Below are 27950 nucleotides of genomic sequence, written 5' to 3'. Positions count from 1 at the left end.
AGGAGGTGGAGAGCAGAATCGTGAGGTTCGGGACAGAGGTTACAGGATGATGTGAGGAAAAGTGGGTGATAGTGAGAAAGAGTCAGAGGAGAAAGGAGAGTGCGTGTTTGTAATCGGCGCCAAACGATTGCCAAGGGATTTGTGCGGTGCAGGGTATAGCTGACGCGCCACCTTGGAGGCATTCTTCATTGAGCTCTGTCCTACTAGGTGGCTGCACCATGCAGATCATTCACGTTGCACTTCTGTTCATCCCGTGAAACAGCATGGTCAAGCGGCCAGGCCCTGTCCCCTCGCTTGCGTTTACCCGAATACCGGACTCGCGAGACGCTACTGTAGTAGTAATCCTCCGGTGTAAAGTGGCCGCCGCAAATCCAGGTGACTACTCCGCTCGTCTGCTGCCTTGCTGAGGAACACGATGTCGCAGCTTGACATATTGCCAGTCCCTACGTTTGCAGCCCACAATGCAACAAAGGTGATTCATGGTGCTCACAAAAAGACAGACCGACACTGACCGCTGAGCTCACATCAAGACGGAGCACGTTGTAACGCAAGCAGACGATACTTGCTGTGTGCCGGAAGTGCATAAGTGTACTGAAAAATCTTTCTTGTGCATTCTCTTTCTGTTACTTTCTTTTTATGGAAACAAATGAACTAACATTCCAACTATTACAAACAACATTTGTTCACCATTAAGTTGGAAAAATTATCGATGACGCCCTGGGCAGACAATCGGATAGCTCGCCCTACTGACGTCATTGGGGCAATTTACGTCAAATGGGTAGGGGCGGCTGAAAATTCAGCTGAGCAGTGTGCTGCGATCGGCAGCGATGTACATTTTTAAAACCTTATAATAAATTACATGCTTTACGGGGAGCACTTAGATGCATCAATTAATGATCAGAAGGACCTACTCTAACGACTCAGTATGTTTTTACGCAATCGTTTCAGGGTTCCTTCAATATTGTCTTTGTGTGTGCTCTGCTTAGTCAAGCCTCGATTAGGTGACATTTATTTCTGTGTTAGTAATAAATACGTCATTTAATTATGCCTACAATGCAATTAACCTAATGTATCACTGCAAGTACATTTGGCACTAATGTGCAATAAACTTATCGGGGTGGATCATTCTTCTAGAAACGGGCAAAACTATTTATTATTTATGCTGTAGTGCATGATAGGAATTTTAGAAATATGACAAAATAATAGTCATTGGAATTGCCTTTGAGGAGCAATGAACATATAATTAATATTATTATGCCAAAATGTGAGAGAACTAGAGCTTTACAAGATGCTGAGATCCACATGCTGCAATTCTGAATGGCTGAACGTCTTACAGCTTTAGGAAAGCACTGCAGGGGCCCTATAACGTAAAACTATTCCAACATGTTTTTATTCCAATCTCCTGACATCAAGTTTGTGTAACCGCTGACGCAAGCATTGGGCGGCCCTCGCAAAGTTGTCTGAACAGCCCAATCAAATGCTCTCTTCGTTCATAGGAGGTCACTTTTGTTTGCTTGAAAAACGAATAACATTGCCTACACTGAGCAGCTTGACTTATCTAATTGGCTGACAAGAGGCGAGGAGCATGCTCAAGTGGAGAGGGATTCGATGGGGCCGAGCCACTTCACTGAAAATGAATAACCCGATGAAGAGGGTGGTGCCAGCGTCTGCGATTGGTCCGCTTTCCCTTACTTACATCGCGGTGGCTGGTCGGAAATCGTGGCGGCATGCAACGGAAGCTTAAGAATGACGCTAAAACGGATCCTCAGCAAAGAAGAGTTGGCAGAAAGAGGTCGTAAACGTGCCGAAACTGCTCGAAAACGTTACTCGGCCACGCAGAAAGTTTTATACCACGGCCGGGCTAGAGGGATGACTCACGCGCTCTTTCTTACGGCCTGCGCGCCTGACGCGGGAGCAATAGAGTGACTTCTTGACGGCTGGTTGCCGTGCTCGCCGAGTGGGGGCGCGTTGACCCAACGCTACCTCTTCTCAGTAGGCGCCTCCAGCCGGTAAGAACGGACAGACAAGGTTCACCGCACATGTTTTGGTGGTACCGCGAACATTCATCGGACATCAATGCACACATTCGCTGCTGCCACGTTGTACCAAGCAAGATTACAAAGACAGCGCCGAATAAAACAACACACGAAGAAGGGAGACACGAGACAAGCACGTAGGCATGTGCTTGTCTTGTGTCTCCCTTCGTGTGTTGTTTTATTCGGCGCCGTCTTTGTAATCATGCTTAACCAACTAGCCCACCAGCACATGCTCAGTGGCTACCAAGCAAGTATAGTGGTTTTGGGACTTAATTTGTATGGTTTCCTCATCGATTGCTGATTGCGTTGTTAAAAATTTTCAGGTTGGTTTGTGTTAAATTGGTGCACGTGAACTGATCGGCATCCAAATTGTGTACTGCGGCTTGCCCTTTTACCGATCGCGCTTTGGGAAATGCCCAGGTGTGTCATTTCATCAGTTTCCAAGTGAGAGAGTTGTGCGCCAAAAGGCAAAAAGCATTGCAAGGAAGGATTTAACTATCAATGATAAGTTGCCGTCTACGGTCCCGCGTAGCCAGCACTTTCTTTCAACCGATTACGCTCCAGAGTGCCGCGTCAAGAAACTTTTGCCGGGCGCTGTCCCCACGGTTTTCGAAGGCTATCCGATCTACCTGGAGCCTCCCGCAATAAAGACTCGCAAAGACCCTTCTGTCAGGGCTGTTCCTGCTCCAAAACAAACCAAGCGGAAAGCTGAGCCACTTGAATCGCTGCCTGTTGAATTCAATCTGTCCTACTGCCTCTATGAACACACTACAAGTGTCAGTACGCAAACTACAAACAACAATGGCCAGAGAGCAAGCCGATACTTCTCTGTGATCTCCAAACCTCGCTCTCAAGTTTCATATCACCGTTCCCAGAGCCTGAAGCTACTGGAAAAGCTCACGACGGAAAAACAACACACCGTATTCTATCGCAAAAGCAAACATCATGCTTCGGTCAGGAGAATCGTGGCGGACTCGCAGAATGGAGACAAAAAGGCTGTATTCCTGCTCCACCAAATAGAGCTCTACAGAAAGCAACATCTGACGTATCCTGAAGAGGTTATTCGAGAATGCATCATGTGGCGATTTCTCTCACCGAAGGGTTATGATCACGCTCGAACATCAAGGCTCCTGAATGTTGCAGCAAAATGCACCCTCCAGAAATACTACATGGGCCCAAGTTCGACCACGTCCAGAATGAGTGCGACGATGCGAGCAAGACTGGTTCATGAGGCTTCACTCCTGAGCAGCAGGCAGCACATGTCAGCATTAATTATTGGTGAAGCCAGCATAAAGCCGAAATGCATCTATGACTGGAAAGAGGATGCCGTGTTCGGTCTTAAGAACAGACCCGACAGCAGCATGCCGAACACAGAGGGAATTTTAGCGAAGAGGGTTTTTTCTGTGCGGCGCTTACAGCCATTATAAAATACCCTGCTCTTATTTCATAAGCAGCTAAGTAGAAAAGACCTTTTCCATCGGACGAAGGAAGTGATTGCCGCAGTCGAGTTGTGTGGAGTCATCATCGTTCGAATTGTGACCGACAACTACTCGGCGAACACGACGATGTTCAAGCACATGGGCAATGGCTCCTTGCGTACGGTTGTGACGCATCCGCATGACCCCGAGCGGGTCATCTTCCGTAGCTTTGACCCGTGCCATGTGATAAAAAAACATGTGAAGTCAGTTCCTTGAAAAGGTGGCTCATGGCTGGCTGTGTCATTATAACTGGTGCATATGTGCAGAAGCTGTGTGACTATCAGAAGCTGATGACTGAAACTCGCTCGAAACCTAACAAGGAAACATGTCTATCCATCGAGTTTGGAAAAGCAGAATGTGCTGTGTGCTGTTCAAGTGTTCTCATCGCAGGTTTGTGCGGTGCTACATCTGCAGGAGAATTACCGTGGAGATTGGGCCCTATATAATTTTAAAGAAGCGGGTGCCACAATTCGTTTTCCGAAAATGTTAAAGGAATGGTTTGACATACATGATACATCCTATGCAGGAAGTGGCTACAAGGCGCCGATCTGTAATACAAACGATCATTGTTTGCTGTGGCTAGAAAACGAGTTCATTGTATACATAAGGAATGTGCAGTCATGTTCAGTCACCTGAGGCAATGGCGCACTCACAGAAGAGACATTTCATGCCTTGCGCTTCACAACGCAAACCACTGTGGAAACAACACGCTTCTTGCTGCAGAAAGGTGTTGACAAAGTTGAAAATGTTGAAAATGTGCTGACAAAGAAATTAAATAGCGATCCAATTGAGGCACTTTTTGGAAGATTTTGACAAATGTGCGGTGACAACGATCAACTGCATGCCAGGGCCGTTAAAGCGGCCCTTGATTGGATTGTGAAGGCCAAGTCGTTAAGACCGTAAGAAACGGAGACGCCCGGTATTGATGCTGAACAATTGGCTGGCACACTGTCTGAAAATTTTCATGACGAGCTGGAAGACCTAAGGGAATGTCAAGCCGCTACACCAAGGTCAGTGACTTACTCGGGCATGTCATATATTGGTGGCTACATTGCTAAGTTAATAACAGATTTTGGTTGCGAGTCCTGCGAAAGGCTTGTAACAACAATGTGCAACAAAGATGATCCTCTGTATGCACTGTTGCAAGGCCAATACATGAGCGGATTATGCTACCCAAGGCCAAATTTTCTTGCTCTTTTGGACAATGTAATTAATTTTTTGAGCGCGTGGCAGAGGACTTGCCAAGAATGAATACGCTTGAAATTCTTCGACTACTTGTTGAGATTCAGCTCGAACGCTACTAACACTACTAAGCTGTGTCGACGACAGCCACGCAAAGCGATCAGCGGCTTTAATTGCCAAAAAATTCATGCGAATACTTCTCATTAACCACGCAAATAAAATCACCGACACGCAAGATAAGCCCTCCAAATATGTGCACAAGCCATCCAGGAAGTTCATCAGACTATGACCTTGACACGTATGAACTCATGATCTTTAACGAGGAAGAAAATATCCCACTACAAACTACTCGTTTATGCAGTCTTCAATGCCTCTTCCGAGTGATTATTTTTAATCGAAGTTTGTACCCAACTGCTGAAATCAATGTTAGAAATGCTACAGGTATTATTCAATGAAAATTATACTGAAGAGTAATTCGCATCGTTTACGTCTTATCCTTTGTGTTGAAGTGTTTCTTCCAAATTTTCATGATGCGAAGCTTCTCAAAGATCATTTACTGCTGTTCGGCCCTATAAGCCAATAATTCCAGGGGAGGGGGAGGGAATCGCCCATTTTTTAGGACGCCCATGATAAAGGGAATGTAAATTAGCGTAAACAGATATCACCTGTTGTCCGGTCTCCACAAACGGAGGAAGCCGTCCGGTTCTGTCAGCTGAAATGGCCAGGGTTAAAGGCCAGGGTTGGGTGACAGCGCCATGAACTAGCGACGGTGAAAGGCGGGAACTAGCCCCGAAGCGCAGACCGTAAGAAAAAACGCGCGTCGCCCCTCTAGCTCGGCCGTGATTATACGCAAATAAACCGATGTTCTCCGGCAGGTGCGAGTAGCCAGTGACTGAGCGATCGGCGGCTGCCATCTTTTATTTCTTTCGGAACGGGCATGCCTGCGGCTATTCAGAAGAAAATTCAGTTTTATTCGGCATATTAATGCATCTTGAACGCATACACGTCACTTTGACGCGGTGAGTTTTTGCGGTTTTGTGACGTCGCGTGACAGGCAGGTGAAGTGGCAGGTGAAACTTTTGACGAATAGCTGAGGGCTAATGGCAAAAAGGCGTCGAATCATATTTTCGTTTGTTCGGTGAAATCATGCATAATCAGCGTGTGCACGTCATATCAGATGGGGAGCTATCGTGGTTTCCGTGACGTCGCGTGCAGACAGGTGTGAAGTGGGGGTGGTCCAAAAAAACTTGTGACCAATCGCGGAGGGCTGATTGCAGAATTGGAATAGAAAAGATTGGAATAGTTTTACGTTATAGGGCCCCGGGAGTCTGCTTTGCCACCTCGCACGCTAATTCGAAGTTGAAAATGCGAAGCGAGGGCGTTTTTACTCGCCTGTGCGCACGCCCACAGGTTGCAAGGTTAATACGCTTTTGTGGGTAGTCTTGCAACACTGCGCCCGGTTGCAGCAATGAATATTTGTGCTAGCTAGCACCTTTTTTTACAGCGAAGCTGTATATGGCTAGCTGATTCGACCGTCCGTCTGTCTCCTGTACGCAGAAAACTCCTCAGGCGCAACCACATGCACATGCGCGAGAAAACACAAGAGGATCGCGATTGGCTGTGCCAATAGGGACGTCGTTGCTCTCCGTCGCAGCCGAGCGCAAGCGCAGCAGTTTCTCTCCGGCTGCAAAATGGTTAGGCCACGTGTCATGCGTACTCCTGAAGAGCAGGCAGCTTCCCATCAGCAATGCCCCGAGCAGAACCGGGAACGAACTCACCTACGCCGTGTCGTTGCTGCATCCCGCGCACAAGAACAGGCTCGTGCAGCCTAGCGCAAGCAGCAACTGCGTACCGAGGATCCGGCAGTGAACTATCACGAACTGCGGAGGCACAGATGCCTTTGTCAGGCTTGATTGCCTTTAGCTCTTGACCCTGCAGTAAGCTTTGTAAATTGCTTACTGTAAGTAAAGTACTTACGTACTTACCAAACCGTCGTTTATGAACCGTCGGGATTAACACAGTGATAAAAATGGGGGCCGTACGTTTCGGCTTCGCTGGTTAACCGTCTGTACAGAGTGCTTGCGCGGTGATTTTTCAAGCAACACGTCATTACGCGGGCAGACGCGGTAGATCACTAAGGGTGGAAGCCATGCAACCGGTATGCCAGTGAAACGGCGCAGGTAATAAAATTCACCGTCACGTTCGCTTGGTGGCAGCGCCTATCGAAAGTCGGACGCATAAACTGGCTGAGACATTATCGTTATCAAAAGAAAACTGCCTTGAAAGGAACCTGCGTGATGAAACTCAAAGGAAATGACCATCCCGTGCGCAAATATAACCGCCGTACAATATGAATCAATAAACAGCCTGGAATGCAATTGATACCAGTGGGCTGCGGCTTATCGCACGTCGGTGTGGTCTAAAAACGTTTGTTTGAGCAATTGTGTGTTATGAGATTACCTCAAAGATAGGGCCAGAGAAGAAGACGCGAACTCATGTGCTCCATGCGCACGCTTGATTACATTACCGCGCGCTAACCTCCTCCTCCCCCCTCGTCTTGCGTGCAATTTATAACGTGACCTTCGACAGTGGGCGCTCATCCAAGCCACCATCCTACTCGGCTCCCCCCCCTCCCTCACGCTTCCCCTAGCACGCACAGCGTACAGCCTGAAGGGCGCGATAAGTACTGATAACACTTGGTCTCTATAAAATATCGCATGGCCACGCTGAAGGTAAAGATGCGTCTAGAGAGTCCATATAATTGCTATCAGCAACGGCTGCCCGCTTCGTAGGAAGCAGGAGACGTAACGGTGAATGCTGTAACAGACGCCGCGCTTGTCCCCATCATGCAGAGAGCGGGGTGGAGCGAGAGCATGTAGACGCCCTGTTCCCTGTAGACACGATTCACCATCTCACGGCCCCGCTGCGAAGCTTGCGTGGGGCCGCCAAATTTTATGGCTCTCCCGTACGTGCGAACGCGCCATGTATGAGGCAACGTGTACCCTACAGCCTGGGCCCTCTCTCCTGCTTCCCCATAGACACGCTGCGCCATCTCGCGGCACTCCCGAGAAGTCTGTGCGTGGCCTCCGAAGTGCGTGGTGCGCCGGTGTGTGCGTACGCTTAAAATTGTTTTCTCGCAGGCCGATTACCCAGCGGCAGGTATCCACTGACCCAAGTTAGCGAGAAAGAAATTCATTGAAGAGCGGCACATACCCAATTCACTCGTGGCGCAGCTCGTAAAAGCATTGGACTGCTTTGTTGGAGGAACCCGTGTGACGTGGTTTGATTCCGCCATGCATGGGAGCGACTCCTAAAGTTTTTTTTTGTTTGTTTGTTTTGTTTTCTATTGAAGAAATCGGGGAAAGCGGTTAGGCACCAAGATGGTCGTAGAAGGAAAACTGCGTGAAGCAGCCTAAGGCTTATCGCATTAATACGCACAATGCGGTGTCGCTTCATTGAGAGATGCACCGGCGCCGACTTGCAGTATTCGATCACGCCAATCGGGCTAAGATAAGGCCGTGCGTAAATTATAGCCAGCTCTAAGGTTGAGTTAACGCGTTCGGTTGAAAATGCTGCATTCATGGCAAATAAATAATTCACCCAGAAAGCGAATACAGCGCTTTTCCTCATTTACTCAGTACGTCGTCCGCTACCGCAAAGGGGCAGCCAGAAGACGCTCAATTGTGGCACGGTCACGTGTTGAAGGTTTGTAGTGCCCATGCACGGGCGCATATAGCCTTTGGTACCAAATGGATAACAGAGAAAAAAAAAGGAGGAGAGCAGACTTCAACGATCCCTTTGACTTTGAACTCATTTACATCGAATGCAGCATTCTTTACAGTGAATTAGCAACGCCATTTCAATTAATAGGCAGGCTATAAGGAACGAAAACGACAGCAGACATCATTGACTATTATTTTAATTGTGAAATCATTTTCATCTTGAAAAACTAGCGCGAGAAAGACGGGGACGAGCAAAGGAATGGCAAACACGGGCGCTGTCGTTTATTTGCTATAGTTTCGCACTAGTTTTTTGCTAAGATGGATCCACACCAACTCGCCCAGCTCTCAATTTTGATGAAATCATTTATTGCGAATGGATAAGTCCGCAGCAGTGAGTTACCAATGCCTTATCACTTAATAGGCTAGTGATATGAAACAAAACAGACGTCAGAGTTCAGCGATTTTTTCGACTGTGAACTCAGTTGTTACGATGCAGCTCTCTCCTAAAGTGAATAAACGATGTGTTATTAATTATTATCAAGGGATAGAGTTCAGTAATTACATCGACTCTGATCTCATTTACGGCGAATGCAGCATTCTCCCACGGTGAGTTAGCAACGCCTTATCGACAGTAGACAAGTGAGAGAAGCTAAAAAATTATTATTTTATGCCAATGAAGCGTTCTCCCATTCTGACTTAGCTATGCCTTATCAATTAATAGGCAAGTGATGTGAGACAGAAAAGACAGCAGACATCAGATATCACTTCGGCTCTAAGCTCATTATAAAGCAGCATTATCCCGCAGTGAGTTAGCAATGCCCTATCAAATGAGACAAGTAACAGGCGAAAAAAAAAAGACAGCAGACTTCAGTGATTACTTCGGCTATGAACTCATTTTCTGCGAATAAAGCAGTCTCCCACACTGAATTAAAAATGCCTTATCAATTAATAGGCAAGTGATATGAGGCAGAAAAGACAGCAGGCATCAGCGATCACTTCGACTCTAAACTCATTTACTGCGAAAGCAGCATTATCCCAGACTGAGTTAGCAATGCTTTATCAGTTATTGGGCAAGTGACAGGAGACAAAAACTACAGCAGAGTTCAGTTATTACTTGGGCGATGGACTCATTCACTGCGAATCTAGCATGATCCCACATTGAGTTAGCAGCGTTATATCAATTAATAGGCGAGTGATACGAGAAAAAAAGAAAGCAAACTTCAGCAATATCTCCACCTATGAACTCATTTCCTACAACTGAAGCATTCTCCATGTTGAGGACTATAATATTGTTTTAGTTTGCCTGTTTTGTTTTTGTTTTGTTTTTGCTTTTTTCAAATAATTGCGCCCATCATCTAGGGGTATAGCAAGACGTTAGCGTTCGTAGACTTCGTCGTTGGCAGGGAAGGCGGGTGGGGGCGGTCGAGGACAAAACGTATGGATTTAAAGTAAGAAATTGAAAGAAACTGAAAATTCAAAGCGGTATTTAAATCTTAATTTAAAGGTTGTGACATATTAGAGAAAGAAAAGTGTTGTTTAAATGAGTAATTTTTCGGAGTTCGCCTTCACAGTAATGAATGCAAATTTCTGGACTGCATGGTAATGCAGCCTGGGGAATTCAGTATACATGCAAAGACCTTAACATTCTCATCGTCCCCATATCTAAAAGGGAAAGTTGGAGCTATGAGAGTAGCGGCGAAACGATGGGGGTATCGGTTTTGGGATCTATCAAGGAGTGGAGATAACAAACGGAACGAGGAAAAAATTTATGGACGTAGGTAGGTGTGGTCAGTCCAGTGTGTCAGGTTCTCTGAGAAAGCAGGAACCATTCAAATAATCTCTCAGGAATTTGAAACAGGTGGGGGCGGGAAAAGAAGAATACCTGGTTGCAACCTGTGTTTGGTCAGAGTCCTTCAATAGAAAATGGTATTACGGGACTCTGGTTCGGTTAAGAGCACAAATAAAAACTGAAAGAGGAAGCATACACATGCGTCTGAAAACATACGTCAGACATATGTGTATGCATGCTCTTTCAGTGCCTCATCAGTGCATCTTAGTGCATCATGTTTGTTTTCTGTTCTTGTTTGTATCATGTTCAGGTTACCTTGCGGTCAGTGTATTACTTTTCGAAAACGTCTCTCAAATGGTCATGATTTCATTTTCCACCATTCTTTAGGAGAGCATCCAAGCTTCTAAGAATCGGCAGCGTCGAATTTGAGATTACCTTAAAATATTTTTTCCCTGCACATATATGCAGTTTTGAACTATCGGCAGTTTGGCTGCTCTGATTGCGTGAGCTACTATGTTAAAAAAGTAGTTGCGTTGTTCAAGAATTAAAGAGTAACCAAGAAAATCTGAAAAAGATGTCAAAAAGTTGTTAATTTACTAAAAGTGCTTAAGAAACCAGCCAGAAAATTGCCATTCTGCGCCATGAGCAATCACAAGAAAAAACCATTGCTGGGCACAATTATGAAACTGCTGTTTATAGAATGGTTCCGTTTATCGATCCTCTAATCGCATAACAACGTCTCTTTAAACACTCGGTGCGTTATTGTTAGCTGGAACGCTCAACACACATAATGCACTCAAGAGAAGACCAGGTTCAATTCGTGAAACATCTGCTTTTATTCTTCATTACAGGACAAATATAACCGGCCGCTCCCCTTGACATTCTTTAACGGACCATCACGTCAACAGCACGTCAATATGTGGCTTAGAAAACTACTAGAATTGTGGAAGCAACAAACGCGTTGTTATACAAGAGTTCAGCTATATACAGATGCGCACTCATTAGCAACCATTCGCCGAAGGATAACAAATTTCGAGCTGCTAATATTCCCATCCAAAGTTCAGTTAAGCCACAAGAATACGTTGACAAATGGCGAGAAAGAGAGCTAGAATTGAGGACACAAGTTCCAACTACAATGCCATTGTTCGACTACAATTACGTGAGTTTACTTTATCACTAATTTGCAGAAGGGTAACAGTAATAGGTGGGCAAAATAAGCGAAAGACTCACCTGAGTTATACTTAGTTTGACTCCGGCTCACAAATATTCCACACTCAAGCCAGGCTCACGTGAACTCAGACTCACCAATTTTCTACTCAGCCGGGCTCACTCGCACTCAGACTCGCCAAGACCAGACTAAGCCAAGTTCGCTCGTACTCAGACTCGCCAGAATCAGACTCAGGCAGGCGCCACTTACATTCACGGACTGACACGCACGTGGGCTCTTTCGGGTTCACGTAATTATGGACACTAATTCATGATATCAGACTACACTTGAATGAATCATGAGATCAAACTATACACTTGAACGCTCTAAAATTTAAAACGAACGCCACCACAGCAAAATGACCTGTTTAATGAAAAATTGAACATGCCGCGGCGAAATTCATATCTTCCTTGTGTATTATGAACTCCTCTACAGCGAATAACACTACAACCAATTTGCCTGTGCAGCGAAGACTTGCAGTCGTCCCCGACGGCTGACTTGTTGCTTTACAACGAATGCCATGTAAGGTTGCCGCCACTCCTTTCCGCAGACGTCACCGAGTATGCCGAGAACGCCGATATCAAAAGTTGTCCTGCTGCGCTGCTTTAGGAATCGCTGAACTGGTACGCCACTTGTTTTAGCGCATCTACGGGTACGACGGCTGGTGAATACGTCGCAGTTGATGACGACGTGATGACGTAATCGTAACTGACGACCGACAAAATCTTCCATGTCATGTAAGGCGGAATGGACGCGTATGTCAATGAAGCCTACAGTGATGAAGATCCTGTAAATGAACCAAGAATTTCGACTGCAAGGGACGCGATCGCGGCATTTCACGACCTGCAGCGTTACTGTGCCTAATTCCTAAGCTTCGCATGAGGAGCATGCTGTGAACCGCGGCGCCATAAGGTTGGCTGCAGTCGCACATTCTGTCAGAAAATGTTTGTAACAAAAGAATAGTGAGCTATTTCACTTAGTCCATCTTGAGCGCATAATAAATAAAGGCTTCTTTTTGTTGAACCTTCTGAGGGGCCTTCCCTATCATAATCGGTACGGAATGCAACCTTTACAAGGAAGTGACCTGTATAGCGAAGCATTTTGGAGGTCCCGAGCCCTTCGTTATAAAGGCCACCCCGTTTGACAGTACATCTCAAGGTATCGCAGACTTATTCATTTGTTTCAAACTCACAGGCTTATAACTGATGTGAATTACCATCTCACTAAAGGATCGCTGATACAGAGCATGATGAGAGCATGCTTCAAAGTGACGTTCAAACTCACGTCTACGAACATGCACTGCCACGCACTCGCTTGCACACTCTTCTCTCACTCACACATACTCGTTAGCGCTCATAATTATGTCTATCCGCACTCACCAGCGTCTGCCGGTAATCAAACCTAGGTGTCAGCCCGTTTCCCCCCCTAAAAAAATTCCCATTCCGTGAGGATTCAATACGCTCTGATTTATTTGCGGTTCGGTTCCTGTACCTACAAATAAAAATAATGTAACGGTTCGTGAACCAATTCAGCGTAGTCAACTTTATCTAGGCTCATGGCGACATGTTTCGCAGCGCTGTCGACTTATCCGCTAGGCGCATGCGCAAGTTTTGTCAAGAGAAGGCAGAAACGGATGCCTGGCATATGGGAGAAAGCAACTGATGTTTTTACATGAATGTCAAATAATTAAGTTTAATATTATGCAGCCACAGCAGGCTAAGGCTCACGAAAATTCTACCCAGCCGGGCCTCACTCAGACAAAGTCTGACCAAAATTCTACTCAGCCGGTCTCACTCGGAGTCACAAGTCAGTCTGATTGAGTCTGAATGAGTCGGCTTATGAGAGAGTTCGCTGACCTATGGTAGTAACACACATATTGTGATAATAGTCGCTGTAAATTAGGAACAGTCGGACAACCATGCCATGGCCCCTTTAATAAATTACAAGCCAAGGCCGTTCATTCGCATAGGTCGCGAACCTATGGATTTAAAAACTCGGCAATGTCATCGATTGAAGCGTGACTATGGGAAGGCGTACAAACAACAATTAAGAATATTATTATTTGAATTGTAAATTACAATTTGTTCCACATTGTACTTGCCAGAGATATTTGCCACCCGCTATAATGTAAATTAAAAGTTTTGAGGAAGCGCAACTGCCCTCGTTCGTGTCGGAAATATCTTGCTGCTGCGCGCTGGCACGCATGGATTTTTGGGCAGATTCTTTTGGGCTCTTCAAAACACTCGCGCGTTCGCGATGTCTATCTTTCTACGTTAATATATCTTTTCGAGCATGCTTGCATTCATTTGTATGGCATCCTTTTGAATGATTTTGCCCGTTTTAGCAGGATATTCTGGAATGTGCATTTGTGATCTAACAACGACTGCTTTAGTCCCTCTTGCTTACTGTTTTTGTGCTCCGTTATTGCATCTAATGAGCGTTATTCACCACGGCGATGAGTTTGGTGCACTATGGAAAAAGAAACACTGATGCCTGCATTGCAGGCATATGGCGTCAGAGCTAAATGCGAGGGCTCGCGTAAAATCAACCAGCGATATTTAAACGATTTAGTTCCTAGCAAATCGTAACTACTCAATGGTAACAAGAAATTCACGGAACATTGGATATTATGGTTACATATTCCTAGTACTAACGGCCATCTCTCAGTGAACTGATTTGGTAGATTAAAGCTCAATACTGTATACCTGTTTCGCAATGGTCTCAACAGCTAGTAACCATAAAACCACGGCAGAACCTCCGTGTGGGGCCGCCAAATCCATGCAAGGGCGCTACGGCGAACTTTTCTATATAACTTTATCTGGCGATCGCTTTCTTTAAGCTACAACAAAGCTACGCCAGGTCAGTACATTTTGGCGAAATCGACAGCGAGCAAGCGGGCACTCTCCACCAGCATGAAATTATAGTGTTTAAAAAGTAAAATATGAAGCTTTATAATTTAGCACAGATCAATCTTGGAATGACAGAATGCTAAACGCGCCCACATGTCGCTGGAAGTGGCTTTCCCGCAGTAGAAAACGGGAACTGCCGAAATTTCTTCAAGTCAAAAGGGTATGAACAAGCGAAAAGTTATCTCTGCGCCCCTGCAGTTTTTGAAAACAAGCCCTTCTTTGGCGGCTTCACACGTCTTTGGCGCACGTGAGAACTGGGAATCTGTCGTGCCTCTTGGTCAAAAAACGAGCTTATCGCGCCTACGCAGCGTCGTAGCAAGTCGCAAAAGGTATCAAAATGCAGGTCTCGACGAGGCAAGAAGCGAGAATTAGTCGCAGAGCATCTAAAGCTGACGGTAAGGGTGTAATTAGTGCCAATATAGTCAAAATTCACCATATTGGACCACAGACTGCACCATCCCGCCGTGGTTGCTTAGTGGCTACGGTGTTGGGCTGCTAAGGACGATATCGCGGAATCGAATCGCGGCCACGGCGGCCGCATTTCGATGGGGGCGAAAACACCCGTGTACTTAGATTTAGATGCCCGTTAAAGAACCCCAGCCGGTCCAGATTTCCGGAGTCCCCCACTAAACGGCGTGCCTCATAATCAAATCGTGGTTTTGGCACATAAAACCTCAAAATTTAATCTTTTTTTTTTCTCTGGGATGGGCCCACCTGGCCGGTTGGTCAAAAAAGCAAGGTGCGTCAACGAAAGTCGACGCAAAAGAAGACAACGTCGACGTAAATGCGCTTAGAAAAAAAATTAATGAAATGTTTGATAGGAATAAAAGAAATAAAGGGTCCGGAAATAAATGTAAGGTCTCACCATAGAATGAAGAAAATATTGCAAAAATATCATGCAATTCATCTTCATCTTTAATTTCGCCCCCCCTCCCCCTATTTCACTGCATATAAATGTATACGTCATGTATTACGTCGACCCTGCTTTCTTTCTATGGTTGGTACGCCTTTTCAGAAGTTGCTTGAGGTTTCCTATTGCATATTTAAGTGCGCCGGCCACACTGACCGCGTCTATAGTCCTGCGCGTTCTACAGTGTTCGTGGAATGTTCACTATCTTCCTCTTTCTGTTCGCCCTTGCAATTACCCCCAGAGTAGGGTAGTAAGCCGGAAGCTCGTCTGGTTGACTTCCCTGCCCTTCTTCTGCTTGCAGCCTTTTCCTCTGAAATTTTGTATTAGTTCTAAAAACACTTTATCAGGCGACCAATTAGACGCATTCAGCGTCAATGCGTAGCCGAGCCGGTCCGATAGCGAGCGTCACGCCATCGCCACATGCCGCCTGAGTACGGTAAAGTCCCTTCATGGAGCTTTAAAAAAAGGTTAGTACCGAAAACGTTTCCGGCGCCGCCAACGCACTTTAGTGGACAGTGCCCACTTCTGGCTGGGAGATGCTTTCGTCCGCCATGTTCTTCCTGGGCCAGTCCAGCTGCTGAGTTCGACGGCGCTAGCACGTTTGTTTCCTTGCTTGTGCAGTTGTGTCGGCTGCAGAGTTTCAGCAAAGGTGGCTTCTGTACATCTGTCGCTGTTTGCTGGAAGTCAGCGTACCTTTCCGGACGCTTCTTGCTGCCTGCTGCTGCAATGTTTCATTGTTCGCCTCAATTACAATGATTTACGCATATTAAAGGCACAGACAGCACAACTGCGGGTGCAATGTACATTTCGAAAAGCCCAGCATCAGCATGAATATCGCTAACCAGATTCGGTTATGAACGGCAAATTTGGCTTTGCGATCGTGGGTATCGTTCCTGAGCGCGAATGACGCGTGTAACCGCGCAGTGCGACATCCTACTTAATATCGCTTAGTTGAGTTATTGTTGAATATTAAAACATATAGGAGATCCGGTAGTGGTTTTATTACAGTACAAGACGAAAGGAAAAGACGCTGCCAGCCGCGGCAGTTGCTATCCGAGGTTTTGCGCACACGAGCTGCGGCTGGCAGAAATAAAACGGATAGGGAGAAGATGGCAAGGGGAGGGACTGAGGATGGCGAGCAAGGATAGGGAAAAGTTATGCGCACTGTTTACTAAATACGAAAATAAGTTGGCACCGCTTGCACGCCAGTGTTCAGGCACAGTTCCGAATTGTACCACGGGCGAGTGACCGTTGCAAACATCTGCAATAACACATTTCATATACAAAGCTGCAGGCACAGTTCCGAACTGTACTACGTGCGAGCGACTGATAAAAAATTCTGCAATAACACTGCATATACAAATGCGCGCGTGCATTGTTCTCTCGTGAACTAGGCAGCCGCACTACGACTACGCAATTTTACCGCTCGCACCGTCTGCGACAAAACAGCACGAAAATAACAGCTGGAACGCATTGCTGGCACGTTTCCCTTCTTGTTACTACCTAACTCGTTTGCCACGTTTCTTTACTGCCTCTCACAGCAAAGCCGTGACTGCAAATGCATACTGTTCACGTGCGTACAGCGCGTACAACCGCGCCGCCGGAGCGCGTTAGGAAAAACATGGCGACCGACACGAGCCGCAAGGGAAAGGGTGGTAGGATAGGAGGAACTTGTCGCTACTTCGCAAAAGCCGATCTAGTTATTTTGTATTTTAGCGTACGGTTTCGCTGGTAATCAGCTGTTGGTCAAGGGTTTTCTTTCTTTCACTTTTTTCTTTTTTTACATGAGGCGGTATTTTATATTCCTGCATGTGAAGCAGGTGAAAATGTTTCGTAAAGTGTATTTGGCTGCTCGACGTCGAATAACAGACAGAGAACTGAAATATGGGGTTTTACGCACCAAAAGCCCGATTTGCTTATGAGACACGTCGTAGTGGCGAACTCCGCATTAATTCTGACCCCGATATGCCCCCAATGCAGGGGACATAGGCGTTCTTGCATTTCGCCCCGATCTAAATGCGGCCGCCGCAGCCAGGATTTGTTCCCGCGACCTCGTGCTATAGCAGCGCAGCACCATAGCCGCTACGCCACCGCGGCGAGTAACTGACAGTGAGCTCGATCGAGTTGATTGTCAGCCATTCGAAAGCAGAAACGCGGCATTAGGAATGACTTGCACGTGTGCGTCTTGCACAGCGCAGGCGTTTATTGCGATGCTTTTTCTTTCTGTCCCGAGCAGCACAACATATATGACAGAGCTTTTTATGCATGCATCTTCCCTGAAATTAACATTGCAACAGAGCCGGATGCGAAAGACCGTCTGGGACAGATCAGTGGCAATGACCTGCTGCTGCTGCCAAGCCCGCGGTGGATGGGGCACCTAGCAGCGACGCATTTGTGCTTAAATTTAGTTGCACGTTGAGGAACCCCAAAAGATAATAATTATTCCGCAGCCGTCACGCTACGGTATCTCCGATACCCCAGTGTTGCTTTCGGACGTTAAGTTTATTAAATTCAATCAATCACCCAGAAATAACATATAGATACGTCCCACCTGCGTATTGGCCAACCTGCTTCCAGTGGGATGATGGTGATTTTAACACGAAAGTATTTTATGCCGGATCCCACTGTAACTCAGTCACATGTGCGTACGTCATGAAATCACCGTCATGCAAATGTGCGATATGGCGATACTTTACCGCTTTGTACCCACCTAATTGTTGGGAAAGTAGGCATAAAATGGTTTTCTTTATTATAGGAATTGTTCTCTGAGGATTTTTAGGTATCATTCCTTTATCACTGAGTAATTTCGTAGACAGCAAGGCCGGCAGGCTGGACACATATAAGAGCTTAGTAAAGATGGTAGTACTTGGAAGTTTCTTGCAGTGTAACGCAGTCAGTATCTACGGTTGACGCGGCGCGCATGCCGTTTTCGCTGGTCTGCACACTTTCGAACATGCGTACGGGCGCTCGCACGCGGGGCCTTCGGAGCTCCAACGACACAGTTTCCCCACATATACACTCATCGTCGTGTGGGGCATACCTATGACTCCTGGAAGCCGTCGGGGTGCTGTTTACGCTGCACAGGAGCCCGGGACTCGTGTACTTGCTGTCGGTGTCATTGATTCACTCTTCGAGTAAACCTGTAATTATAAAAGAATGTGCTCATTTAGGACTTGAATTTGCCAATCTGCAACCAAGCTGTTACTGCTTCTTAGAATACTCCTTTCACTTTCGTCGTACGACCAATTCCTCTGCCATAAGGATCAACAACACTTTTTTTTTTTTTTGCATCCCGATATCACAGCCTTAAATAGCATACCCAGTGTGGTTGTTCATTTATTGTTTATCAAATGTTGCTTGCTACTCTGAAATGCTGATAAATGTCTTCTCTAATCTGCACAATCTTTTTTTCGATGCTTTTCTATTGTGAATGCAAAACACTGCGAGCTGATCAGCTTTCAGTAGAAATGCCCATGTGAGAATGCCACAGTTCTCAATCCACCGTCGGTTGCCGGCATTTAAAAAGAAGCTTTTCCTATCCTATCCTATCCACTCACTAGGAAGCAGCTTTACTCAAGTGTGTACGCCTACAGCATATTTAGTAGTATAAAGAACAGTTTAATCCAGCCAAGCTCGAGCTACGACGAAGAAGAACAAGCTGTGTGGCTGATGATGGTAATTACAGATGAGTAATTTGTACAAGTGATGATGACGTGTACAGATGAAGAAGAGTCAGTCAAGCGGCGGCCTGGTTGCGCGGCATTATAATGAAACGCGTCGAGTGTACGGCTTTAAGCGCGATACATTCACAATTTCTACAGCACGGCAACAGTGGTCGAGAGAAATTCTAAGGGGTAAGACGCGGTAATTAACCGGAGACGTCTGCTCAATGACCGTGTAGGGTCCAATAAAACGACTGGCGAATTTTTTGCATAAACCGGGAACACGCACAGGAGTCCATAGAACTTTGTCACCAGGGGAAAAAGTGACAACACGGTGAGTCGAGTCGTAGCGATGCTTATGCACATCCTGAGCGATGTCGGTGTTAATGCGCGCTCGATGACGGCAGTCTTCGAGGCGAGACAAAAATTGTTCTAAGAAGGGCGTTGCTGAGGACACGGGAGCCGTAAGGAAAGAGACGTCCAGGACGAAACCCGGTGAGCGGCCATAGACGAGGAAAAATGGAGAAAAGCCGGTGGTGTGTTGTGCAGTCGTATTGTAAGCAAATGTCACAAACGACACGATTGCATCCCAGTTAGTATGGTCGGGGCTGATGTACATTGCAATCATATACGATAGAGTACGATGAAAACACTCTGTCAAGCCGGTGGTCTGCGGGTGGTAACTCGAAGTGGTCTTCTGAACGGTGCTTGAGGCGCGCAGAACTTCGGTAAGAACAGACGAGAGGAAGGCTTTGCCGCGGTCGCTGAGGAGAACGCGCGGAGCTCCGTGACGTAAGAGGAAGTTGCGTAGAAAGAAATCAGCGACTTCAGCGGCACTCCCAGATTGTATACAGGCTGTCTCGGCGTAGCGTGTCAGATGGTCTATGGCCGTAACAATCCTGCGATTGGCATTGGAGGTCTTAGGAAGAGGACCGTACAAGTCTATTCCGACGACCTCGAAAGGTGAAGGGGGACAAGAAAGAGGTTGCAAAAGACCAGTAGGAGGAGTCGTAGGTCGTTTGCGGCGTTCAAAAAGAGCGCATGATGCGACGTACCTGGCTACGGCAGGAAAGGCCAGGCCAAGAGCACCGACTTCGTATTCTGTCGTATGTCTTGTGGTATCCAAGGTGACCTGCGGTCGGATCATCATCAAAGGCTTCAAGCACCTCACGTTGCAGAGCACGTGGTATGGTGGGTACTCATTTGTTTCCATCGACGTGATAAATACAGCGATGCAAAGCGCCATCGTGAAGCTTGAATTGCTTAAGTTGTCGACGGAGTCGGGCGTTCGGAGGTGAAGCAGAGCCTTGCATGCGGTCGAGAATAGTTCAACAGTATGGGTGGGCACGTTGGTGGGAAACAAGGACAGATTGGTGATTAGGTTTCAGCCAGTCTAGCGCTGAGACGGACAGGGGTGATGAAGTGGGCTCGGGCTGTACATCATTACGATTAGGCGATGCTGAGTCATTTGCACTGCCCAAACAACAGCAAGGCACTCTTGTTCGGTGATGGTGTAATTTTTCTCAGCAGCAGTCGGCGTCCGACTGGCATAAGCAACGACTCGATCACGCAAGGTGGTGTCACGTTGCAGGAGAACAGCACCGAGACCATGCCTGCTGGCGTCAGTGTGAATTATATTAGCTGTACTTTGGTCAAAGTGGCACAGTACCAGGTCGGGCGTCAGGGCCTGCTTGAGCGTCAAAAAGTCACTTTCACAATCGCCGGACCAAACGAAGGGCGCGTTATTTGAGAGGAGTTGATGGAGCGGAGACGCAAGCGCAGCGAAGGTGCGTATGAAGCGCCGGAAGTACGAAGTCAGTCCGAGAAAACTGCGCAGGTCTTTTGGGCGCAGAGGACGAGGAAACTCAAAGACGGCGGAAAGTTTCTCGGGGTGCGATCGAATGCCATCTTTGCTAAGTGTCCCAGAACTTTGATGGTCTTTCCTGCGAAAGTACATTTTTCATGTTGAACTGTAGGCCAGCGTTTGCGAGGCAGGTGATCACTTGTTCAAGACGCTGCAGGTGTTCTGGGAACGTGGTTGAAAACACTACGATGTCGTCGAGATAGCAAAGACAGGTCTTCCATTTTAAACCGCGCAGAACATAATCTATCATTCGTTCGAAGGTGGCAGGCGCATTGCAGAGCCCAAAGGGCATCACAATAAACTGGTATGCCCATGTGGGGTGGCAAAAGCGGTTTTCTCCTTGTCGGACTCTGACACCGGTATTTGCCGGATCTAAGATAAAGACTAGAAAAATAATCGGCACCTTGTAAAAAAGCTAGTGCGTCGTCGATCCGTGGCAAAGGCTAAACATCCTTGCGCGGGATTTTGTTCAGGGCACGGTAATCGACACAAAAACGCACTGAACCGTCTTTCTTCTGCACTAGAACAACTGGAGCGAACCAGGGGCAAGAGGAAGGTCGCATTATATTCCGTCGAAGCATGTCCGATGCATTTTCCTCGATGACCTCGCGCTCCTTATGAGACACGCGATATGGCCGCCGGTGAACAATGCGGGAGCCGTCAGTGTGTATGCGATGAGTCGCAGCAGCCATCATACCGAGGGCTGGCGAAGTGATGTCGAACAAGGAGTGGTGTTTTCCTAATAGTGCGAGCAGATCGTGACTCTGGGCAGGGGTCTGGTCAGGGCTTATGGTTGCCGACCGCGGTGTGGAAGAAGCAGTCAGTGGCGACGACGTTGACTCTGGTAGAACAGTCGAAAAGGCAACAACGGCATTATATAGGCTGTGTATCAACAGCGCAAGTGACACTTCATCCACGGGGTAGCAGTCCAGGTTCGGTAGCTTTGTTTAACGCGGCGAGGAATGCAGATCGAGCCATGAGAAAAGCGAACAAGGCCAGGAGTAATAAGAATTCCTCTAGATAGCGTTTGACCACAGGGAAGAATGAGAACGTCGCCATCCTGAATGTCACTGGAATTGACACTTATAATGTCTTCTCTTGGTGGCCAAGGAACATAATCGGAGTAGGTGACGAGGCGCATGCGTTCTGCATAATCGGGAAGGGAGTAACCGGTGGCATTCAGGTGTACGAGTCGCTCACGACAAGAGATAGCCGCGGACGCCGAAGACAAGAAATCCATTCCTAAGATAACTTCGTGGGAACACTCGGGAAACACAGCAAAAACAATGTGATGACGTATTCCGTCAGTGAATACTCGAACTGTACATTGCGCGATGGGACGAAGAACGGCGTTGGTGGCTGCACGAAGAGACTTGCCGCAATAAGACGTCATCACTTTCCGGAGGCGGCATCAAAAGTCTGCCCGAATAATCGAAATGGCGGCACTTGTGTCAATGAGAGCTTCGACGGGCACACGTTCCGCAACCACTGACAACAAGTTCAACGGTTGCTCTGGAGGAATTGTAGGCTGTCCGGTGGATGCAGTTTCCCCACTTAAAACTGCATCGGAGAGTTTTCCGAGTGAGCGTTGGAGGCATGAGAAGCACGACGAGAGGTGATACGGAACGACGACGACGTGGAGAAGGCGACCTGCGGCGAGATTCTCGAGAATTGAGAGGAGTGTTGGTAGGGTACGGAGGAGAGGGGTATCGGTGAAATGAAGAGCGGCAGGAAGTTCTCTGGTAGCCTGTTGCTGGACGGACGCCTGTTGGCTCTTCGGATGTATAACCACGTTTGTCATCCCATTGACGCCGTTGACAGAACCCGGAGATATGCCCGCGGTAGCCACCGTAGTAGCAAATGGGTCGAGCAGGAAACAGAGCGGAGCGGTAAGGCTGTACACGCACTGGTGGCGACAATGAAGCCACAGGGACATAGTGGTCCGTTTGTAGAGGTGCCGCGGTGACCGGAGGGAGCGCCGCGACGTCGGCGTATGTTGGCACCTGTCGAGCGCAGAGGCCGTGGAAGTACGTTAGACGCGACGCAGAGGCGATCTCTTGCTTGATTATCTCGCGTAAGCCGGTCGGAGAAGGGGCGACGCCAGGTTCTGGTGCACAGTAAGAGCACCGCCGGCGAACTTCATCCCGAACGATGCACGTATGATCGTGCGCAATTCTACTGAGGAAGGCTAACGAACGTCTGTGTTATCCGTGCATAGCCGTAGAGATTGAAGTTCCCCTAGGCACTGAAAAGTGGCTATTACATCTTGGATAGTGGCAGGATTTTGTGTGGCGAGTGCGCTAAAGGCGATGGTGTTTATGCCTTTAACAATATGCTGTATGCGGTCGGTCGGGTTTATGGTGGCGTTGACACATTTGCACAAAGCTAGCACATCATCAATGTAGGATGTGTACGATTCCCAGGGGAAATGGACACGCTCACCAAGCATCTTCGCGACCTCAGGGCGGACAGACGAAGCGCCGAAAATGTGACGAAGTTGCTGCATGAACGCTTCCCAGTCGGAGAGATCAGGCTGATGGTTTCAAAACCAGGTTTTCGCGACATCAATGAGGTAGAAGAGGACGATGTGCAACTTCTGTGAGTTATCCCACTTATTGAAGTCGCTTGCCAGGTTGTAGTTATGGAACTATTCCTCGACGTCATCTCCCCGCAGATCAGCGAAGACTGGTGAGTCACGGTGGCGGTTGTGGATGGCCACGACAGATGGCGAAGGCTGCGCTGGGGTGGTAGTAACGGACGTGCTCGGATTGTCTTGAGCAAGCATGACAATAGATGGTATGCGGCGACCCGAGCGGAGCTCCAGTGAGAAGGGCGAGAGGCCGCGGGGAACGAAAAGCACCTTCTACCACTTATAAGGAACAGTCTAATCCAGCCGAGCTCGAGCTATGACGAAGAAAAACAACCTGTGCGGCGGATGATGATAATTACAGATGAGGAATTTATAAAAGTGATGATGATGGGGAAAGATGAAGAGTCACTCATAGGTCGCGCTCACAGTAGGTTAAAGAAAATGCGGGGCTAAGCATCCTGAAACTGGACAATGGTTTATGAGGAGTGCGGTACTGCTCGGGCTCAAATTCATTTCTACCATCTGGTTTTCTTTAACGTACACCTAAATCTAAATACAGCTAGAGTGTTATTGCATTCAACCCACCTAAGGACGCGCCCATCGCGAACAGAAATCGAACCACCGCGATGGAGAGAGAGAGGGAAAAAATTATTTACAGAAAGGCAGATTGGCAGAAAGGCAGACTGGCCTCCTACTCTACAGTGAGGAAAAGGGGCGGTAAGGAAAAAGACTGATGAATGACGACGACGGTGATAGAAAAAGGGGGTGCGTATGCACAGATCCGCAACGTTGCAGCATCTCTAAAGCCATGCGTCTAGCGCAGTGGCTTGAAAAAAGGCTATGGCTGCACTTCTAATCAAGGCTGTGCTGTTTGCGTCAGGCCAAGGAGCCAAAACAAACTCGTGTGATGTCGGCCTCATATCAACGTGTGCGATTGAAGGGATCGATTTCTGTCGCTCTTGCGCGAACGCGGTACAAATGCAGAATGTGTGAGCAAGGATTTCCTGCACCTGACAGTGTTCACAATTTGGGATAGTGTCACTGCAACCTATGAGGTGTGCATAACTACTGGACAATGCGACACCAAAGCGAATCTGGTGCACCATACTTGTTTGGCTTCTGTCGAGGTTGTGAGACTTGCAAAATGTCATTCCCGGGTCCCACTTACGCAATCGCCTCGGTCCTCGATGTGGTTGGACCCAGTGCTCCAGCGTAGAGTTGGGTATTACGCAACGAAGTAGGGCATTTGCGTCTTTTCGTCAAAACGAAATGGGTAGTTCAGAAGCATTACTTAAAGCGGTTTTTGCTTCAGCGTCATCCTGTTCATTCTTGATCACGCCACACAGTGCGCAGGTATGTACTGAAGGGTGACAGTGTGGTCATTTTTATTTGAAAGGTCGACAAGCTTTGTGATTTCTAACGCTAAGGCGTAATGCGAGCCCCGTTTCTGGACGCAGTCAATTATTTGAAGAGCGGTCTTATCATATACAGAATGTTTCAGCGAACACTTTGAAAAATTCTTCAAGGTTGCTTGTGGCAGATAGCAAAATTTCAGTTCATTAAGGTGGTCTACTTGAAGCGGTGGACAGTACTTGCACAAAAAAAGTTAAATGCATAATCGACTAATTAACAAATAATTATTAATTAAGTTTTCAATTAATATTAGGTTTTTGCATAAGACGTCGTTTTATGTATATTAGTGGATCCGCCTTGCGAACTCCACGACTAGTAATTGTAAATTGCAATAGGGGCCATAAGGTAATGAGTTAAAACCTAATGATTTTTTGTTAATTAGTCGACCATGCATTTGTATTTCTTGTGCAAGTAATGTCCGTCTCTTCGAGTAGACCAGCTCATGAACTATAATTGTGCTATCCGCCACAGGCAAGCTTTAAAAATTTTTGAAAGTGTTAGCTGAAACACCCGGTATAACTATAATATGATATCGTCAGCAGCAGAACAAGCGAGTGGCTTGTTATCACACGGTTGAGCTTGCCACATATAAGACGCAACTTAACTTGATCTTAGATGAAAATATACACGCAAACTGTTCACTGTTTATGCACGCGTCTCTTCTTAATTCGAGTGCTGAATTCTTGTATTTTAGACATGTATTTTTCGTCTACCAGTGCTCTTCTTCGTGTCTTCCTTCTCTCTTTCCGCCCCCTTTATTCTCTTCTCCCACTGCCGGGTAGCATACCGAATAACAATATACAGTTAGCCTGCCTGTTTTTCCCTGCTTTTTCTCTCACTCTCGTCAAAATGTCGTCACGGCAAGCGATTCGCCAATCCAACGCACCGGCTTCGAGAAAGAGAAAAAGACCTTCGCACGAAGCAGCGGCCGGGAGCTCTCCACACCGGTTCTATAGCAGATGGAAGAAGGGAGAGAGAAAAAAACTATCACTTCTGTTTCAGTTGCGATCGTTGCTCGTTTTGTTCGTCTGACATATAACGGGCATTTTAGTGCATCCGTTAGCGAAGGAGAGACGCGGTGTTATTGCGTCACATTCTGCACAACACTCTCGTCAGCATTATCTGATTGACGCAATCCTGGCGGCCCAAGCACTATGACACGTGTAGCGGTGGTGCAGAGGCCGCGTAGTGTTTCTCTCCCATTTGGAGCGGACGCAAAGCGATGGCCGCAAGACAAGAAGCCTCATCGGCTCCAGGCATCGATGCGAGAAAGTTTTACAAGCGCTCATGCGCGCCCGAAGTTTCGGAGCCGGTCACGGGCCTTCTGAGAGGACAGCTTCCCGCTTGGCTACAAGGGAGGCTTTTACGGAACGGGCCTGGATTGTTTTCGTTTGGCCCCGACCACTACAACCACACATTCGACTGCCCCGCTCTGTTGAGGGAGTTCACCATCGAGAACGGCCAAGTGCTTTATCGGAACCGCTTCCTGCGAAGCCATGCGTACGTACGCAACCGGAGGGCCAACAGAATCGTCGTTTCCGAGTTCGGAACCGTGGCGCATCCTGACCCTTGTGCCACCGTATTCGAGCGTCTGGCGTCGTACTTCTACCCGGACTTGTCGGACAACGCTCAGCTGAACGTGATGCCCCTGGGCGACGAAGTGTACGCCATGACCGAGACGTCTGATATGATTCGAGTGGACCCTGCGTCGTTGGAGACTCGGGAGAAGAAAACCTTGAGCAAAATGGTGGCTGTGCACGGTGCCACCTCCCATCCGCTCTTGGATCCTGACGATGGCGCTATGTACAACATCGGCACGCACGTAGGCGCGCGCCTTTCCTTCGTGCTCATTCATTTTCTTCCCGGTGGATCCGAAAGCTTGGTGGACCGTGTGAGAGCCGTGGGAACGATACCGCTACAATCTCACATATCCGTGCCGTACGTTCACAGTTTCGCAATGACAGAAAAGTGGGTGGTAGTGCTGGAGCAGCCAACATCCATGCACCTGCCTTCCATGTTCGCGTCGAGGTACCTGGGCTACAAGGCACTCATAAACGCACTGCAGTTTGATGCCAAGAAGAACGTCCGCTTTCACGTAATGAACAAGAAGACGGGGGAGCTTCACCCCACCGTGTTTGAGTCCGCCGCATTTTTCACGTTCCACCACATCAACGCCTTCGAACAGGGCGACGAGCTCGTGGTCGACCTAATATGCTACAGCGACGACGGCATCATCAGGTGCCTCGACTACACGGTGGAGACTCACATGGCATTCAAGTTGGGCCACTTGCGCCGCTTTCTGCTGCCTCTGAATCGAGGACCTGGCGAACGTGTCATGATCCAGCCGCGGGAACTAGCCAAGGACGAGCTGCGCGGGGAACTTCCGCGAATCAACAACAACCGTAACGGAAAACCATACAAGTATATTTACAGCCTCAGCAACGTCGAAGGCCAAGAACACGGGGCATTTGTCTCCAAGCTAGATGTCACCACGGGCAATTGGCTGCGCTGGGAAAGGCAAGGGTGGTTCCCCTCAGAACCTGTCTTTGTAGCGCGTCCAGGCGCTGTTGAGGAAGACGATGGTGTCGTCCTCAGCTCCCTTCTGCACGAGGAGAACGAGAAGAAGCTCGCTCTGGTGGTATTGGACGCGAAAACACTCAAACAACTTGCTCTAGCAGAGTTTGACTGCCCGTCCTCTATTCCAGCAGATTTTCACGGATGCTTTCTTGAGAAAAAGACGTAAGAAGCAGTTTGAATGCTATATACACTGTAAACATAGTTTAGGCCTATTTTAGCACTAAATATAAGGCAACCCAATTAAATAGAGTAATTCTGCAACGTGTTTACGAGCAGCAAACTTGCGAATACGCTGCTCACAGGTCCGATAGCTTAAACTATGAAAGACAGGCTAAATGGTATTCCGTATGGTATCGATCGTTTTTAAATTTCATGCCGGAAAAGCGCATAATCCCTGCGCTATGTCTGCTTTAGTATGTCAGGTATATTGGGCTTGCAGTTGACGCACAAGTAAGCCTTCAAATATTCCTGTAGGGAGCGTTTTACATCCTTCTTGTAGTTCTTTAAAGGCAAGTAATTTCACTGGCAGCTAATCAAATAGATTGTGGGGCGCATTTTTTTCTCTCCTGGTTTAAGGTTTTTACAGATCGCAAGTACAAGTACATGAAGTA

At 47.5% G+C, this 27950-nt stretch overlaps 1 protein-coding gene and 1 long non-coding RNA gene across 2 annotated transcripts in view; one reads left to right on the top strand and one right to left on the bottom strand.

Moving 5' to 3' along the window:
• LOC140215358 (uncharacterized) overlaps positions 1 to 27950 on the bottom strand; it is a 93293-nt gene that overhangs the window by 34429 nt on the left and 30914 nt on the right. The window lies entirely within an intron of this gene.
• LOC126516948 (carotenoid isomerooxygenase-like) lies at positions 25985 to 27505 on the top strand. The gene has a single exon (XM_050167026.2). It carries the CDS (start codon positions 25985 to 25987, stop codon positions 27503 to 27505), a length of 1521 nt encoding a protein of 506 aa, XP_050022983.1.

The sequence above is a fragment of the Dermacentor andersoni genome, chromosome 1 (assembly GCF_023375885.2).
Source record: "Dermacentor andersoni chromosome 1, qqDerAnde1_hic_scaffold, whole genome shotgun sequence".
Lineage (NCBI taxonomy): Eukaryota > Metazoa > Arthropoda > Arachnida > Ixodida > Ixodidae > Dermacentor > Dermacentor andersoni.
This window is presented reverse-complemented; position numbering and strand designations above follow the sequence as displayed.

Bases quoted from the DNA above. Each gene is read 5' to 3' on its own strand.
- LOC126516948 (XM_050167026.2), top strand. From the start codon at position 25,985: ATGGCCGCAAGACAAGAAGCCTCATCGGCTCCAGGCATCGATGCGAGA.